At 45.6% G+C, this 16,858-nt stretch overlaps 1 protein-coding gene across 1 annotated transcript; it reads right to left on the bottom strand.

Moving 5' to 3' along the window:
• Positions 1-9,745: 9,745 nt before the first annotated feature.
• Positions 9,746-10,300, bottom strand: LOC126204358 (speckle-type POZ protein-like). Its single transcript, XM_049938733.1, has one exon. It carries the CDS (start codon positions 10,298-10,300, stop codon positions 9,746-9,748), a length of 555 nt encoding a protein of 184 aa, XP_049794690.1.
• Between the last annotated feature and the right edge of the window lie 6,558 nt (positions 10,301-16,858).

Below are 16,858 nucleotides of genomic sequence, written 5' to 3'. Positions count from 1 at the left end.
AGGAGTTGGGTGCTGTTTCATGAGGCCATTGTCCTAACTCAGTCGATCCCTGCACATCAAGGTGAGCACACACACGAAAATTTTCCAACAATACAACACCTCCAATCTGCAGCCATGTAATTACAAGATCAGGACATGTAGTTGCTGGAAAGGGTCATATTTGCACTCTCCACACTAACATCCCTGCACAGTCTGAGCGACTGTCCCACCAGGTTTTTTTCTGGAAGGTGAGGGGAAATGGGAATTAGGGAACTGGGGCCAGAGAGGGCTGGAGGATTTCCCAGTAAGGAGGAACTGAAGTGGCGAAGGCTGACAAAAAGAAGTGTCCCTTTTTCCAGTGTGGTGTGGGATGAGGAGAGGGATGGGTGGGGATTTCTCAGAAGAATGTATTATTCCCAGAGAGTCACAAATAAACCGCCAGAAGGCCATAAATCAATTAGTATAACAATAGGTTGGGGGTGGGGGGGGGGCTAATTTGCCGCTGAATGTATGTTTTCCCCTTAATGTATGAAAAAAAGTGTGCCAGTATCTCTTTGTACCATTAATGAAACAAAAGTAAATGAGAGCTACATTGCGACTTCATGCATAATGAGCAGCAATAAGTGAAATTGTTCACTAGAGCAGATTCGAACAGGGATCTCCTGCTTACTAGGCGTTCCGTTAACCTCTGCGCCAAGGGAGACAGTGTTTATTGCCTTTGCACAGACCACCTCAGCACGCATCCTGGCGAACCACACTCCCACCCAGTGCCACCTATCAGCATTCCCCTTTGATGACCTCAATGCTTCCCATGGGGGTCAAATGTAACTGTGCATGCGTACTGAAGATGGTGGATTCATTGCCCATCAAAGTGAATCAGTTATATGGATGCATGGTGTCTGTTCTTTCAGACGTGGCCTTCCCCTCTGTCCATCTCCACCTCCTCCCTTTAATTCCATCTTCTCCTCCCCATCTCCCTGTTCATCTGCTCCCCTTTCCTTTCCTCCATCCAACCCCTCCTCTCGTCTTTTTTCGCATTTCCCACTCCCATGTCGCTGTCCACCTCCTTCTCCTACCATCTGTGCCTATCTTTTCCTTCCTTGTCATGGACTATCCATCTCATCGTCCTCCGTCCCTACCTCCCAACCTCCCTCCGTCCTTCCGTCTGTCCCTCCCTCCCTCTGCCCCTCCCTCCCTCTGTCCCTCCCTCCCTCCTTGTATATGTGTCAAATGTCTGCAAAGTGTGTTGTGAACACAGTTAGTAGTAAGGAAGTAATAAATTAAAACGCCATGCGAAAGTTTCTCACGCTTCTCAGTGATTATGACGTCATATCTCCAGACTGCAATACGTGTCGTAAAACGATATATTTTTCTAGATACACTCAGCACCATATATGGATCCTAGCTGCGAAATGTGTTGTGAATAGAGTTAGTAGCAAAGAAGTAATAAGTTGAAACATCTTCCATGATGTTGCAGTTCTTCACACGTCATATCGAAGTGTGTGTGCTACAATAATATATTTTTGTAGCTACATTCAGTCGCAAATCTGGGTACCGTCTGCGAAAAATGTTGCGTACATAGTAGCAACTAAGTAATAAATTTGAACGCCTTGCGCGATGCGATAGTTTTTCACGCCTTCAGTGTTTATGACGTCGAATTTCCTGAACAAAGTGTCTTACAATGATGTAATTATTCTGGTACATTCAGTTGTGTATGTGAATGCTGTTTGAAAAAATGTCACGAATACAGTTAGTAGTTAAGAAGTAATAAATTAAAACGTCATGATTCATGTGGCAGCTCAACTGTACAAACAACGAAAATTTAGTAAGCGACAAGCTTTTTTTCCTTTCATCATTTTTTGGAGGTCGTCAGCGAGAAACAGTTTCGTTAAGGCTTGAAATTCTGTGTAAAGTTTGTTGCTCGTCTCTAAATGCTCTCTTTCTGAAATAAGGATAACTAAAGTATGGGTGTTCTCGTGTCGTGGGCTACACTGTTTATTCACCCCCGCCCCTTTGATAGGTGGATTGTTCTTACCCCCTCAGTCACTACGTTTACACGCGACGTATCTTCAGAAAGTCGAAAACCGAATTTCGGAAACAGTTTTTCGCTGTCGTGTTTACATGTTAAGATCTGAGGCGGACTTGGTAGCCCAGTTTAATATGGCCTCTGGAAAACAGGTGATCCAGTTTATGATTCAATCAATACATTCGTTACTTCTCTTTATTTAAATATTACAAGTAGACATTTTCATGGTCACTCTAATATTTCTACTTCTTCTTTACCGCACAGTAAACCCACGTTAACTGAATATCCTGAAAACGAGAAGTAACTTGAGAACCCAAGCACGTTTCAAAACCGGTTGCGTTTACAAGGGAGCGAAAATCGACTGCGAAATTGGAAAACCGGCAACTAGAAGCGGATTTCCAGAATCGGTTTTGAAATGTTTACGTGACCACCCGGAAGCGGTACTGGGAAATCGGTTTACGTAATCCGGTTTTGGTAGCCCTGTGAAAATAGCGTGAGTGCTTCTTTCCATACAGTAAATGATATTTGTACCAAGTGTGGTTGAAATCGCTCCAGTTGCTTAGGAGGAGATGTAGAACACATATACACTTTTATAATTTGTATGGGTGTTGTATTTTATTCGAGATACTCACGTTGCTTTAAAGTTTGTGTTACAGTCCAATGTGTGTCACAGACTTGAGTTTGATCCCTTGTAGTTGACTGGTTTGCCCACAATATATCCATGCGAGTAGCTCAATGAAACATGGGTTCATCTATATTTTGTACTATTCTCTCTCCTTCTTGCTTGCTGTGGGTGGCAAATGAGTATGCAACTACAATCCTCCGAAGCTAGTTGTGCAATTAAGCGTATATTACTTCCGACTGAAGCGCATTTACGAGCCTCTGTCGCGTATGTCTACATATCAGATTTTGTGTAAGGTTAAAAGAATTTATGAAACTGCGAAAAAGTTTTCTCTTCCGTGATTTTGTTAGCTAAATTTGTGTATAAAAGCTACCATCCCGACTGACTGACTTCACTCACTGGCTCACCATCGCGCAGCCTAAACCACTAAGGACAGAAACTTGAAGTTTTCAGAGGGCGTTGACCTTATACCGTATGCGTCGCTTACGAGGGAATTTTTTGAAATTCCATCGCTAAGGGAGCGAAATAGGGCATGAAAGGTTTTTTGGAAATATGTCGCTATGACCGCAATTTTGAGGCTGTACCTATGGAAATTCGTATATGGTTTCTCGATCATAAATAAAGAAATAAGTGTTTCAGCATTTTTAGAAATTAAAATTTGACTCCTATGGGAGTGATATAGTGGGTGAAAGCTGTTTTTGAAAATATATGATTACTGAAGGACTACTAAAGTATTTTTAAAGCTACATTTATGAAAACTGGTATCTGGCTTCTGGATTCCAAATTTAAAAAATCGTTCCCAGAATGAGATTTTCACTCTGCACCGGAGTGTGCGCTGATATGAAACTTCCTGGCAGATTAAAACTGTGTGCCCGACCGAGACTCGAACTTGGGACCTTTGCCTTTCGCAGGCAAGTGCTCTACCTTTTTCTTTTCTCGTTATAGTTCGTTGCAATTGTTCGTGGCGGACGTCCACTGACGCCCATTGAAGTTCGTTATCGATCTATTTCAGTTTCTTTATTACAGAGGGCAGCTAACCCTCTGACAGAACACGCTGAGCTACCGCGCCGGCTCTGTCTGAGCTATCCTGCCTGCAGGAGAGCTTCTGTCAAGTTTGGAAGGTAGGAGACGAGATACTGGCAGAAGTAAAGCTGAGAGGACCGGGCGTCAGTCGTGCTTCGGTAGCTCAGATACAGCCGGCACGGTGGCTCAGCGTGTTCTGTCAGAGGCTTAGCTGCCCTCTGTAATAAAAAAAAAACTCGGTTAATCGATCAACAACGAACTTAAACGGATGTCTTACGGCGTCCCCACCGATCAGATGCAAACGAACGAAAGCGAACAAAATGAGATTTAAAAAAGAAAGAAAGAAAGAAAGAAAAGAAAAGATGGTAGAGCACTTGCCCGCGAAAGTCAAAAGTCCCGAGTTCGAGTCTCGGTCGGGCACACAGTTTTAATCTGCCAGGAAGTATCTTAAAAAATCGTATTTTAGTGTTTTTGAAAAGTCAACCCCCAGGGAACTTAAATAGGGAATGAAATGTTTTATGGAAATATTTAATTGTGATAACATTTTTAAAATTTTGTATTTAGTTTCTCGATTAGAAATGAAAAAATACGTGTTTCGCTGTTTTTGGAAATTCAGTTCGTAAGGGGGTGAAATAGGGCCGTTATCATCCAGCCCAAACTGCAAAGAATAGATAGTTGAAATTGGAGATAGTGTTGATCTTATACTGCAGACATCGTGTAGACATCGTTTCAGAAAAGACTGCTCGAAATTTGACTGCTTAAGGAGGAGAACTTCCCCCATGAACCATGGACCTTGCCGTTGGTGGGGAGGCTTGCGTGCCTCAGCGATACAGATGGCCGTACCGTAGGTGCAACCACAACGGAGGGGTATCTGTTGAGAGGCCAGACAAACATGTGGTTCCTGAAGAGGGGCAGCAGCTTTTTCAGTAGTTGCAGGGGCAACAGTCTGGATGATTGACTGATCTGGCCTTGTAACATTAACCAAAACGGCCTTGCTGTGCTGGTACTGCGAACGGCTGAAAGCAAGGGGAAACTACAGCCGTAATTTTTCCCGAGGACATGCAGCTTTACTGTATGATTAAATGATGATGGCGTCCTCTTGGGTAAAATATTCCGGAGGTAAAATAGTCCCCCATTCGGATCTCCGGGCGGGGACTACTCAAGAGGACGTCGTTATCAGGAGAAAGAAAACTGGCATTCTACGGATCGGAGCGTGGAATGTCAGATCCCTTAATAGGGCAGGTAGGTTAGAAAATTTAAAAAGGGAAATGGATAGGTTTAAGTTAGATATAGTGGGAATTAGTGAAGTTCGGTGGCAGGAGGAACAAGACTTTTGGTCAGGTGATTACAGGGTTATAAATACAAAATCAAATAGGGGTAATGCAGGAGTAGGTTTAATAATGAATAAAAAAAATAGGAGTGCTGGTTAGCTACTACAAACAGCACAGTGAACGCATTATTGTGGCCAAGATAGACACAAAGCCCATGCCTACTACAGTAGTACAAGTTTATATGCCAACTAGCTCTGCAGATGATGAAGAAATTGATGAAATGTATGACGAGATAAAAGAAATTATTCAGGTAGTGAAGGGAGACGAAAATTTAATAGTCATGGGTGACTGGAATTCGTCAGTAGGAAAAGGGAGAGAAGGAAACATAGTAGGTGAATATGGATTGGGGGGAAGAAATGAAAGAGGAAGCCGCCTTGTAGAATTTTGCACAGAGCATAACTTAATCATAGCTAACACTTGGTTCAAGAATCATAAAAGAAGGTTGTATACCTGGAAGAATCCTGGAGATACTAATAGGTATCAGATAGATTATATAATGGTAAGACAGAGATTTAGGAACCAGGTTTTAAATTGTAAGACATTTCCAGGGGCAGATGTGGATTCTGACCACAATCTATTGGTTATGAACTGCAGATTGAAACTGAAGAAACTGCAAAAAGGTGGGAATTTAAGGAGATGGGACCTGGATAAACTGAAAGAACCAGAGGTTGTAGAGAGTTTCAGGGAGAGCATAAGGGAACAATTGACAGGAATGGGGGAAAGAAATACAGTAGAAGAAGAATGGGTAGCTCTGAGGGATGAAGTAGTGAAGGCAGCAGAGGATCAAGTAGGGAAAAAGACGAGGGCTAATAGAAATCCTTGGGTAACAGAAGAAATATTGAATTTAAGTGATGAAAGGAGAAAATATAAAAATGCAGTAAATGAACCAGGCAAAAGGGAATACAAACGTCTCAAAAATGAGATCGACAGAAAGTGCAAAATGGCTAAGCAGGGATGGCTAGAGGACGAATGTAAGGATGTAGAGGCTTATCTCACTAGGGATAAGATAGATACTGCCTACAGGAAAATTAAAGAGACCTTTGGGAAAAAGAGAACCACTTGCATGAATATCAAGAGCTTTTATGAAAACACAGTTCCAAACAAAGAAGGGAAAGCAGAAAGGTGGAAGGAGTATATAGAGGGTCTATACAAGGGCGATGTATTTGAGGACAATATTATGGAAATGCAAGAGGATGTAGATGAAGATGAAATGGGAGATAAGATACTGCGTGAAGAGTTTGACAGAGCACTGAAAGACCTGAGTCGAAACAAGGCCCCGGGAGTAGACAACATTCCATTAGAACTACTGATGGCCTTGGGAGAGCCAGTCCTGACAAAACTCTACCATCTGGTGAGCAAGATGTATGAGACAGGCGAAATACCCACAGACTTCAAGAAGAATATAATAATTCCAATACCAAAGAAAGCAGGTGTTGACAGATGTGAAAATTACCGAACTACCAGTTTAATAAGTCACAGCTGCAAAATACTAACGCGAATTCTTTACAGACAAATGGAAAAACTGGTAGAAGCGGACCTCGGGGAAGATCAGTTTGGATTCCGTAGAAATGTTGGAACACGTGAGGCAATACTAACCTTACGACGTATCTTAGAAGAAAGATTAAGAAAAGGCAAACCTACGTTTCTAGCATTTGTAGACTTAGAGAAAGCTTTTGACAACGTTAAGTGGAATACTCTCTTTCAAATTCTGAAGGTGGCAGGGGTAAAATACAGGGAGCGAAAGGCTATTTACAATTTGTACAGAAACCAGATGGCTGTTACAAGAGTCGAGGGGCATGAAAGGGAAGCAGTGGTTGGGAAAGGAGTGAGACAGGGTTGTAGCCTCTCCCCGATGTTATTCAATCTGTATATTGAGCAAGCAGTAAAGGAAACAAAAGAAAAATTCGGAGTAGGTATTAAAATTCATGGAGAAGAAGTAAAAACTTTGAGGTGTGCCGATGACATTGTAATTCTGTCAGAGACAGCAAAGGACTTGGAAGAGCAGTTGAACGGAATGGACAGTGTCTTGAAAGGAGGATATAAGATGAACATCAACAAAAGCAAAACGAGGATAATGGAATGTAGTCAAATTAAATCGGGTGATGCTGAGGGGATTAGATTAGGAAATGAGACACTTAAAGTAGTAAAGGAGTTTTGCTATTTAGGGAGTAAAATAACTGATGATGGTCGAAGTAGAGAGGATATAAAATGTAGACTGGCAATGGCAAGGAAATCGTTTCTGAAAAAGAGAAATTTGTTAACATCGAGTATAGATTTCAGTGTCAGGAAGTCGTTTCTGAAAGTATTTGTATGGAGTGTAGCCATGTATGGAAGTGAAACATGGACGATAACCAGTTTGGACAAGAAGAGAATAGAAGCTTTCGAAATGTGGTGCTACAGAAGAATGCTGAAGATAAGGTGGGTAGATAACGTAACTAATGTGGAGGTATTGAATAGGATTGGAGAGAAGAGAAGTTTGTGGCACAACTTGACTAGAAGAAGGGATCGGTTGGTAGGACATGTTTTGAGGCATCAAGGGATCACAAATTTAGCATTGGAGGGCAGCGTGGAGGGTAAAAATCGTAGAGGGAGACCAAGAGATGAATACACTAAGCAGATTCAGAAGGATGTAGGTTGTAGTAGGTACTGGGAGATGAAGAAGCTTGCAGAGGACTGAAGACCACAACAACAACAACAAGGAGGAGATATTGGAGATGAAAAATTTTATGTAAATATGTCATTACGAGAGCATTTTCAAAGCTAAATCTATGAACATTTGTACTTCGCATCTAAGCTAGGTAAAAGAAAATATACATTTCAGTGTTCTGGGAATTAAACCCCAAAGGGGATGAAGTAAGGGATGAAAAATTTTTAAGAACATATTTCGTTATATGAAAATTGGTATTTGACTTGTCAGTTAGATATAAATAGATAAATATGTGTTAGGGGATGAAAGTTTCTTTGGAAATATCACTACGAGGACGCAAAAAGCACCATTAGGAGAAGTATTGGGCCCCAGCTCCCAGAATCGCTTGTTGGTCAGAACCACATTCGCAAATGGACTTAGTTAGCGCGAAAAGTTTAGTTGCTACAATTTGTGAGCAACATTAAAAGTCGATTAAAGATAAACAAAAGAGAAAGAAAAAGAACGTCTGGGGACTAAAGTAGTGCAAATAAATGCAGTTCAACAGAGATTTGATGGACCTGTTACGCGAAGTCAATGACATCATCAGGAGCAGTGTGAAAAGGGCTTATTAGTGACGATGAATTGTACCCTACTGGCCATTAAAACTGCTACACCACGAAGATGACGTGCTACAACGCGAAATTTAACCAACTGGAAAAAGATGCCGTGATATGCAAATGATTATCTTTTGAAAGCATTCACTACAAGGTTGGCGCCGGTGGCGTCACCTACAACGTGTTGACATGAGGAAAGTTTCCAACCGATTTCTCATACACAAACAGCAGTTGACCGGCGTTGCCTGGTGAAACGTTATTGTGATGACTCGTGTAAGGAGGAGAAATGCGTACCACCACGTTTCCGACTTTGATAAAGTTCGGATTGTAGCCTATCGCGATTGCGGTTTAACGTACCGCGACATTGCTGCTCGCGTCGCTCGAGGTCCAATGAATGTTAGCAGAATGTGGAATCGGTGGTTCAGGAGGATAATACGGAACGCCGTGCTGGATCCGAACGGCCTCGTATCACTAGCAGTCGAGATGACAGGCATCTTTATCCACATGGCTGTAACGGATCGTGCAGCCACGTCTCGATCCCTGAGTCAACAGATGGGGACGTTTGTAAGACAACAACCATCTGCACGAACAGTTCGACGACGTTTGCAGCAGCACGGACTATCAACTCGGAGACCGTGGCTGCGGTTACCCTTGAGGCTGCATCACAGATAGGAGCGCCTGCGATGGTATACGCACCGACGAACCTGGGTGCACGAATGGCAAAACGTCATTTATTTTGGATGAATCCAGGTTCTGTTTACAGCAAAATGATGGTCGCATCCGTGTTTGGGGACATCGCGATGAACGCACATTGAAAGCGTGTATTCGTCATCGCCATACTGACGTATCACCCGCCGTGATGGTATGGGGTGTGTCATTGGTTACACGCCTCGGTCACCTCTTGTTCGCACTGACGGGACTTTGAATAGTGGACGCTATGTTTTAGACGTGTTACGGCCCGTGGCACTACCCTTTATTAGATCCCTGGGAAACCCTACATTTGAGCAGGATAATGCACGACCGCATGTTGCAGGTCCTGTACGGGCCTTTCCGGATACAGAAAATGTTCGACTGCTGCCCTGGCCAGCACATTCTCCAGATCTCTCACCAATTGAAAACGTCTGGTCAATGGTGGCCGAGCAATTGGCTCGTGACAATACGCCAGTCACTACTCTTGATGAAATGTGGTATCGTGTTGAAGTAGCGTGGGCAGCTGTACCTGTACACGCCATCCGAGCTCTGTTTGACTCAATGCCCAGGTGTATCATGGCCGTTATTATGGCCAGAGGTGGTTGTTCTGGGTACTGATTTCTCAGGATCTAAGAACCCAAATTGCGTGAAAATGTAATCACACGTCGGTTCTAGTATAATATATTTGTCCAATGAATACCCGTTTATCATCTGCATTTCTTCTTGTTGTAGCAATTTTAATGGCCAGTAGTGTACAAGACAGAGACTTCTGTGGAAAGAGTGGAGGCTCGTAAACATAGGCAGGACTAGAACTGGGCAAGAGAGACTGGCGGCTCACCTGGTTCCTGCCGGCGGGTCGGCCAGCAGCCGGATCACCTCGATGAGGGCGTCGGGCTGCGTGCGCACGGCGTCGGCCCAGCCGCGCGTGCCCACGACGCGCGAGACGTGCGCCCTGAGGAAGGCGACGGCGGCGCGCGCCAGCCCGGCGTAGCGGCGCGTGACGGCCAGCACGGCCGCCGCCGCCGCCGTCTCGACGCGCAGCTGCGCCGCCGCCAGCCGCTCGCAGTCCGCCACGAGCTCCGGCACGCCGAACCTGTCGGCGGCCTCCAGCAGCTGCAGGGCGGCGCCGGGCTGGCGCGGCGCGCGCAGCGTGTACAGGGCGGCGAGCAGCTGGCGCAGCAGCGGGCCCGCCACGTCGCCCACCTCCACCTCGCCGGCGCCGCCGCCGCGGCTCAGCAGCGCGGCCAACACGGGGCTCCTGGCGGCGAGCACGGCGCGGTGCGCCGCCAGCCGCGTGCGGCCCGCCACCAGCGTCACGACGGCGCCGTCGCCCGCGTCCAGCAGCGCCGACAGGTCCGCCGGCTCCTCCGCACCGGCGGCGGTCGCCATGGCGCACGGTTCGCTCGGCAGCCCTTTCCCCTTACACACCGATCTCTGTATCTGTGCAAGCCGCAGGCAGACCTGTAATAAGTAACAACTGCTACATGTCGTCTATCGTACGTCAACCTAAACAATGTAATGTGAATGCTACATAGAAATGATGTGAGAGTAGCTGCAAATCTCTGCACACGCGGTATTCGGAGGCTTCCGTTACAAACTTCTAGGAGCTGTAGAGGGGAGTGAGTACACAATATTTTTAATAGTGTTGTGCATGGGTGCTACGAGGTGCCGTTTTAAAATCGTCCGAGCTTTCCATATGATTTATTCGCTTCCACTACAGAGCTTCGTTCACCTCAGTCCGCATCACAGGCCCCGCATTGCTGAGGCCACTGCCCCAGCGACCCGTGCAACGCAACGCTGTGTCTTGCCGGCCTCGTTCACCAGCTGTAGAGTTCCGATAACGTCAGAATGGCTGTGCCAGCAGCCGGCTCAGCAGCCTCCGTCCCCGTCGACTCCTCGCTGTTCCGCCTGGAGCCGTAGGCCGGCCCCGCTGCTGCTTCTTCCTCGGCTGGCGTAGCTGGGAACGCGGCGGCGACGACCGACCCCGTTTCAGCGTCCGAACCTGCGGCCCGCGCCTTGTAAGTCTCCGGCGTGTGTCGGGACACGAGACGACTGCCGTCGGTAGCGAGCCGAAGAGTGGCTGCGGACACCGCGTCGGCCTCAGAGGGTCGAACCTACGACCCGCCGTGCACTGGGACGCTGTCGCCTCATCTGTTGCTGTGTCTCACCGGTAGTGTGACACGCCCCACCGCCCAGGAGAGCTGCCACACTTAAATGAATCTCGTTAGATAACACCAATTTATACTGCGCGCCTCTGTTCCGCTGATGCATCACTCCGAATCACGTATGCCCCACACCCTGTTGCGCCAGTCGGCTCCTTCTGCCGATAGCTTGCGACATGCAAACTGCTGCGTTTACGCTTTTCAGCGGTTCGATGGCCCCTGTGGCCTCCATTCCACTTCGCAACCGCTGGTCAGCATAACTTACTGCAATCCGGCCCACACCTGGCTGTAACTTCTGCTCAAAATATCACGCAAAACTAACTTTCCCTCTCCTAAACAGTGGTGCCGCTACAGTAGGAACCCACGCCCAGAAACGCTATAGAGCGTCAAAGCTGTAAGCGCTGGCGCTTATTAATCCTTGTATGTACAGGGTGATTCTGTAATCATGTTACAATCGTTCGAGGACGATGGAGAACGATAAATGTATCAGTCTGAAGTAAGGGTTCCTCAGCCCGCCTGGCTAACCGCAAGGTCTAACGCGCCGCTTCCCAAGCGGGAAAGCGTTCCGGTCCCCGGCACGAATTCGCCCGGCGCATTTGTGTCGAGCTCCGGTGTGCCGACCAGCCTGTGGATGGTTTTTAAGGCGGTTTTCCATCTGCCTCGGCGAATGCGGGCTGGTTCCCCTTATGCTGCCTCAGTTTGCTGCGCAAACACTATCTCTACATACACGTCCACATAATCAAGCACATTTAGGGTTACACTAATCGGGTATGAGACATTCCCGGGGGGGTCCACTGGGAGCCGAACTGCACAATAACCCTGGGTTCGATGTGGGGCGGCGGTGGGTTGGGTGGCCTGCTGTGGTGGGGTTGTGAACCACTGAGAGCTACGGCGGGACGAAGCCTCTCCGTCGTTTTAGGTTCCCAGTTCAATACTCAATACTCACATAAGGGTTCCTATATCGGAAACGAAAGAGTCGAAAGTTATAAGCGAAAACCGTTCTGATACTTGTAATAATGGAATGCATGTACTGGTTCTGTTCTGGTTAACATTGCAGGGTAGGCAACTTTCAGAGACTGTAGTATGGACCGAAACAAGAAAAAATATATACTGAAATTGGGCTCTAAAATGTATACCCTAACAGCTATGAGCAGTTGTTCAATAGATGTGTTTCATAGCAGCGACAATGAACAACTGCTCCTCAGGTATGCATTTTAAAGCCCATGTTTGCCACATAGTTTTTCTCGGTTTGGTCAATACTACCACCTCTGAAAGTTGCCTACATTACAATCTTGGCAACAACAGTACCGGTACATATATTCCACTGTCAGAGGTAACACAATGATTTTCGCTTCTAACTTTCGACTCGTTCATTTTCGAAACAGGGACCCTCATCTCAAATTGATACATTTATCCTTCTCCACCATCCTAAAAAGTCTGTAACATCATCATGCAATTACACAGTATAACAAGGTGACAATGATTGAACTATATGAAATAAAATGTTCATAAACGACTCTCTCTATACCTCTCTTTATGCCTCCGTATGAGCCACAATTTCTTGTATCTTATTTTTGTGATCCTTACGAACAATGTATGATGGCGGGAGCAGAATTCTTTCCATTTGAGTTCCCAAAGCATCTCCGAACACTTACGTGTTGTTCGAACCTACCGGTAACTTATCTAGCAACCCGCCTCTGAGTTGCTTTGATGTCGTCCTTCAATCCTACCTGGTATAGACACCAAACACTCGAGCAGTACTCAAGAAGACATAGCACCAGCGTCCTACATGCGGCCTTCTCCCAATAAAACGAAGTCGACCATTCGTCTTCCCCAGCACAGTTCTCAGATGCTCGTTCCATCTCACATCGCTTTGCAACGCTATGCCTACAGGACACTAGTAGTGCTGTATCCGAACATTACAGGTTTCATCTTCCTACTCATCTGCATCAAATTACATTTTTCACGTCAACATCCTGTAATGGGGCAAGTCGTCAAATGCATTCCGGAACTCTAGAAGTATTGATTCTGCCTGTTGTCCTTCATACCTAATCCTCAGTATATCATGTTTGGATAGGGCAAGCTCAGTTTCGCACGAGCTATGTCTTCTAAAACCGTGATGATTCTTGGACATATGCTTCGCAGTCTCAAGAATGTTTATTATATTTCAACTGAGAAAATGATGAAGGATTCTGCAGCAAACAAAAGTTAGGTTCAAATGGCTCCGAGCACTATGGGACTTAACATCTGTAGTCATCAGTCCCCTAGAACTTAGAACTACTTAAACCTAACTAACCTAAGGACATCACACACATCCATGCCCGAGGCAGGATTCGAGCCTGCGACCGCAGCGGTCGCGCGGTTCCAGACTGTAGTGCCTAAAACCGCTCGGTCACCCCGGCCGGCATTCCAGTTACAAACTGGTATAACTCTCACAGGGGAGTGTGTACATAACATTTTGAGTAGGAAACATGTTCGTAACGCCATCCAGCGACGCTACAGAGTGCCAAAGTTACAGACGCTGGCACCTGTAACCGTATGTACAAGGTGACAATTATTGAACTATATGAAAAAAACATAAATTAATTACAAACTACCGCGTGCAGACACGTTACTCAGCATATAAACACCATTGCAGATTTTCGGATTTATGTTATAGCACGTTCGATATGCCTGCCTTCATTGGCGATGGTGTGGCGCAGACGAATAGGGAAATTCTGCATGACCCCCTGAAATGTCGATGCTGTCAATGAGCTACTGGATGGCTGTTTTCAGCTCGTCAACGGTTTTCATGTTCTTGCTGTGCACCTTGTTTTTAATATAGCCCCACAAAAAGGGGTCGCATGTGTTCATATCCGGAGAATACGGCGGCCAATCGAGGCCCACGATAGTGGTCTTTGGGTACCTCAGAGCCAGAATGCGGTCCGCAAAGTGCTCCTACAGGACATCAAAGCTTGCCTACTTCGATGGGGTCGATCTCCGTCTTACATGAACCACATCTTGTCGAAATCAGAGTGACTTTAGATAACGGGAATGAAATCTTCCAAAACCTTCACGTACCGTTCGATAATCACAGCGCCATCGAGGAATATCGCACCGATTATTCCTTGACTGGACGCGACACAGTCACCTGTTGAGGGTGAAGAGACTACTGCATTGCAAAATGTGGATTCTCAGTCCGCCAAATGTGTCAATTTTTCAGGACGACAAATGTGTAAATGAATCTGCATCTCAGATGAACTAAATTCGTTTACTGGAAGACAATTCAAAATACAGGGTGTTTATAAATGTATATCTGGGTTTTAATGCTTCATAATATTTATTACACTAATCTTACAGTTATAAATGATGCGTTTAATGAAAGAGAAACTCAAACAGTTTTACCAAGAACCTCATAAATGTTCAAGGTGAGCACCATTTGACACACAGCACATATCAAGTCTATTTACCCATGTACCCAAGCGCTGGATAGGCCGCAAGGGGCCCAATGACAGGGCTTGCTTTGCATGGCCTCCACGTTCACCCGACATAACGCCATGTGATTTTTTCCTTTGGGGCTTCATCAAGGATTATATGTACGTGCCTCCGCTACCAGCAGACCTCCCTGAATTAAGAAACCGGATTGAAGCAGGTGTTGCTACAATCACTGAAGACACACTTATCAACGTTTGGGAAGAACTCGGCTATAGACTTGATGTGTGCCGCGTGACAAATGGTGCTCACATTGAACATTTATAAGGTTCTTGGTAAAAGTGTTTCAGTTGCTCTTTCATTTGACACATCATTGATAACTGTAAGTTTAATATAATAAATTTTATAAAGCGTTAAAACCCCGATATTCATTTATAATGGCTCAAATGGCTCTGAGCACTATGGGACTTAACATCTGAGGTCCCCTAGAACTTGGAACTACTTAAACCTAACTAACCTAAGGGCATCACACACAGCCATGCCCTAGGCAGGATTCGAACCCGCGACCTTAGCGGTCGCGCGGTTCCAGACTGAAGCGCCTAGAACCGCTCGTCCATTCCGACCGGCATTCATTTATAAACACCCTGTATATATCCCAAATCTAGAAGATCTACATCTGAATAACGTCATGATTTTTCATGTCTGCCCTATACTTACGCTATTGCGTCACACCGACGTCTTTGATGTTAGGCAAAAACTTTTTTTTTTCACCCTTAGAATGTGACTCAAGTGTTTGAATAGAAAACAAAAGTAATACTATGGCTGAAAGAGAGCGTAGGCCTGCTGCGAAAACCTGAACACTTTGACTAGCAACTTGTCGTAGGCACCATTCTGGTGACGACCGTTGCATGTACTGTTCCTTTGCTGACCACTGTGTTACCACGTATAGAATAAAATGACCGGGAGTTATTGACTGAGCCCGCATCTCGTGGTCGTGCGGTAGCGTTCTCGCTTCCCACGCCCGGGTTCCCGGGTTCGATTCCCGGCGGGGTCAGGGATTTTCTCTGCCTCGTGATGGCTGGGTGTCGTGTGATGTCCTTAGGTTAGTTAGGTTTAAGTAGTTCTAAGTTCTAGGGGACTGATGACCATAGATGTTAAGTCCCATAGTGCTCAGAGCCATTTAGTTATTGACTGAGAGTGCGGTGGGCACTGAGTACACGAAAACAGCGCGAGAGTAAAGAGTACAACAAGTCGTCCGGAGCCGCTACTCACCCCAGAGTGACGTCAGGAAGTGTATGAGCCCTGTCGCGCTGAGTGCAGGGACGGCTCGGTACACCTGCTGGCTGGCTGGCTGCCCGGGCCGCCTCACCTCACCTCGTACTTCACTTCTGCAGGTGGGGCCGCACTGAGGTGACGCGTCTCAGCTTATCGCTTATCTCGGCTGTTCGCCTCAAAGTGTAAGGCTCCGCTAATCACGAGTGCGCCCTCAGAGTATGCTTACGAATACCTCTGATATTCGAGATTGCGAAATGTCGAAATATGATCCCTATCAGATTGAAATATTGTACTACGTCACTGAAAATTTTATCCCGGTCAGAATTTGAACAACATCAAACGCCATGTTTTTCATTTTCTGTGGAATATGTTGATATGTTCGTAATGCTGTTTGTTGGTCAGTTCTGTTTGACTCGAGTGCATATTACGATGTGAAGTGGTCAGGGCGGGACATAGTTCTAGTTAGTAATTTATATTTTTTTTACGTAATGCTAAATCTTTTAACACTGTTGACCGTCGAGGGGCTACAAACTCACCTTACTGGACGATAGGACAGTGGGAGGCAGTTCCACGTTGCTGCTACCGGCGCCTGGGTTCCAGTATGCTCAGTACTATTCTTATTGACCATATTTATTTAACTTCGGCATTCTAACCGTTATCAACACTTATTAAGAGGTTTAAATATCTCCACCCCACAAATATCTTTATTCTCTTTCAGTCTGTCTCCCTGCACGATGCTGTAACACTTAACAGAAGTGCCGGATAACATGCTACATCATGTAAGAAAGGTTTTATTGAAAAGTACTAATACCTACAGCTATGTACAGGGTGGGGAAAAATATGTGTTTTTGTCTGCTACGACGTAATTTGGTATAGTATATTCTTGTTATCATATTTATGCTATAGCATACAACTTGAAATTTAATACAAAAGGTTTTCAAAGCGGTTTCTTTTGTAGAGCCTTGAACCGAATTCAGTGACGACTCTCTGAAGAACATCATTTTCGGCTCCACGAATCTCTCTGGAAATTGCAGTATTAAGATCCTGTAGTGTTGCAGTAACATCTCGATCCCTTAGGTAACCCTATAAGAAATAACCA

The sequence above is a fragment of the Schistocerca nitens genome, chromosome 9 (genome assembly GCF_023898315.1).
Source record: "Schistocerca nitens isolate TAMUIC-IGC-003100 chromosome 9, iqSchNite1.1, whole genome shotgun sequence".
NCBI lineage: Eukaryota > Metazoa > Arthropoda > Insecta > Orthoptera > Acrididae > Schistocerca > Schistocerca nitens.
Note: the sequence above shows the minus strand (reverse complement) of the source record. Positions and strands in the feature narration are given on the sequence as shown.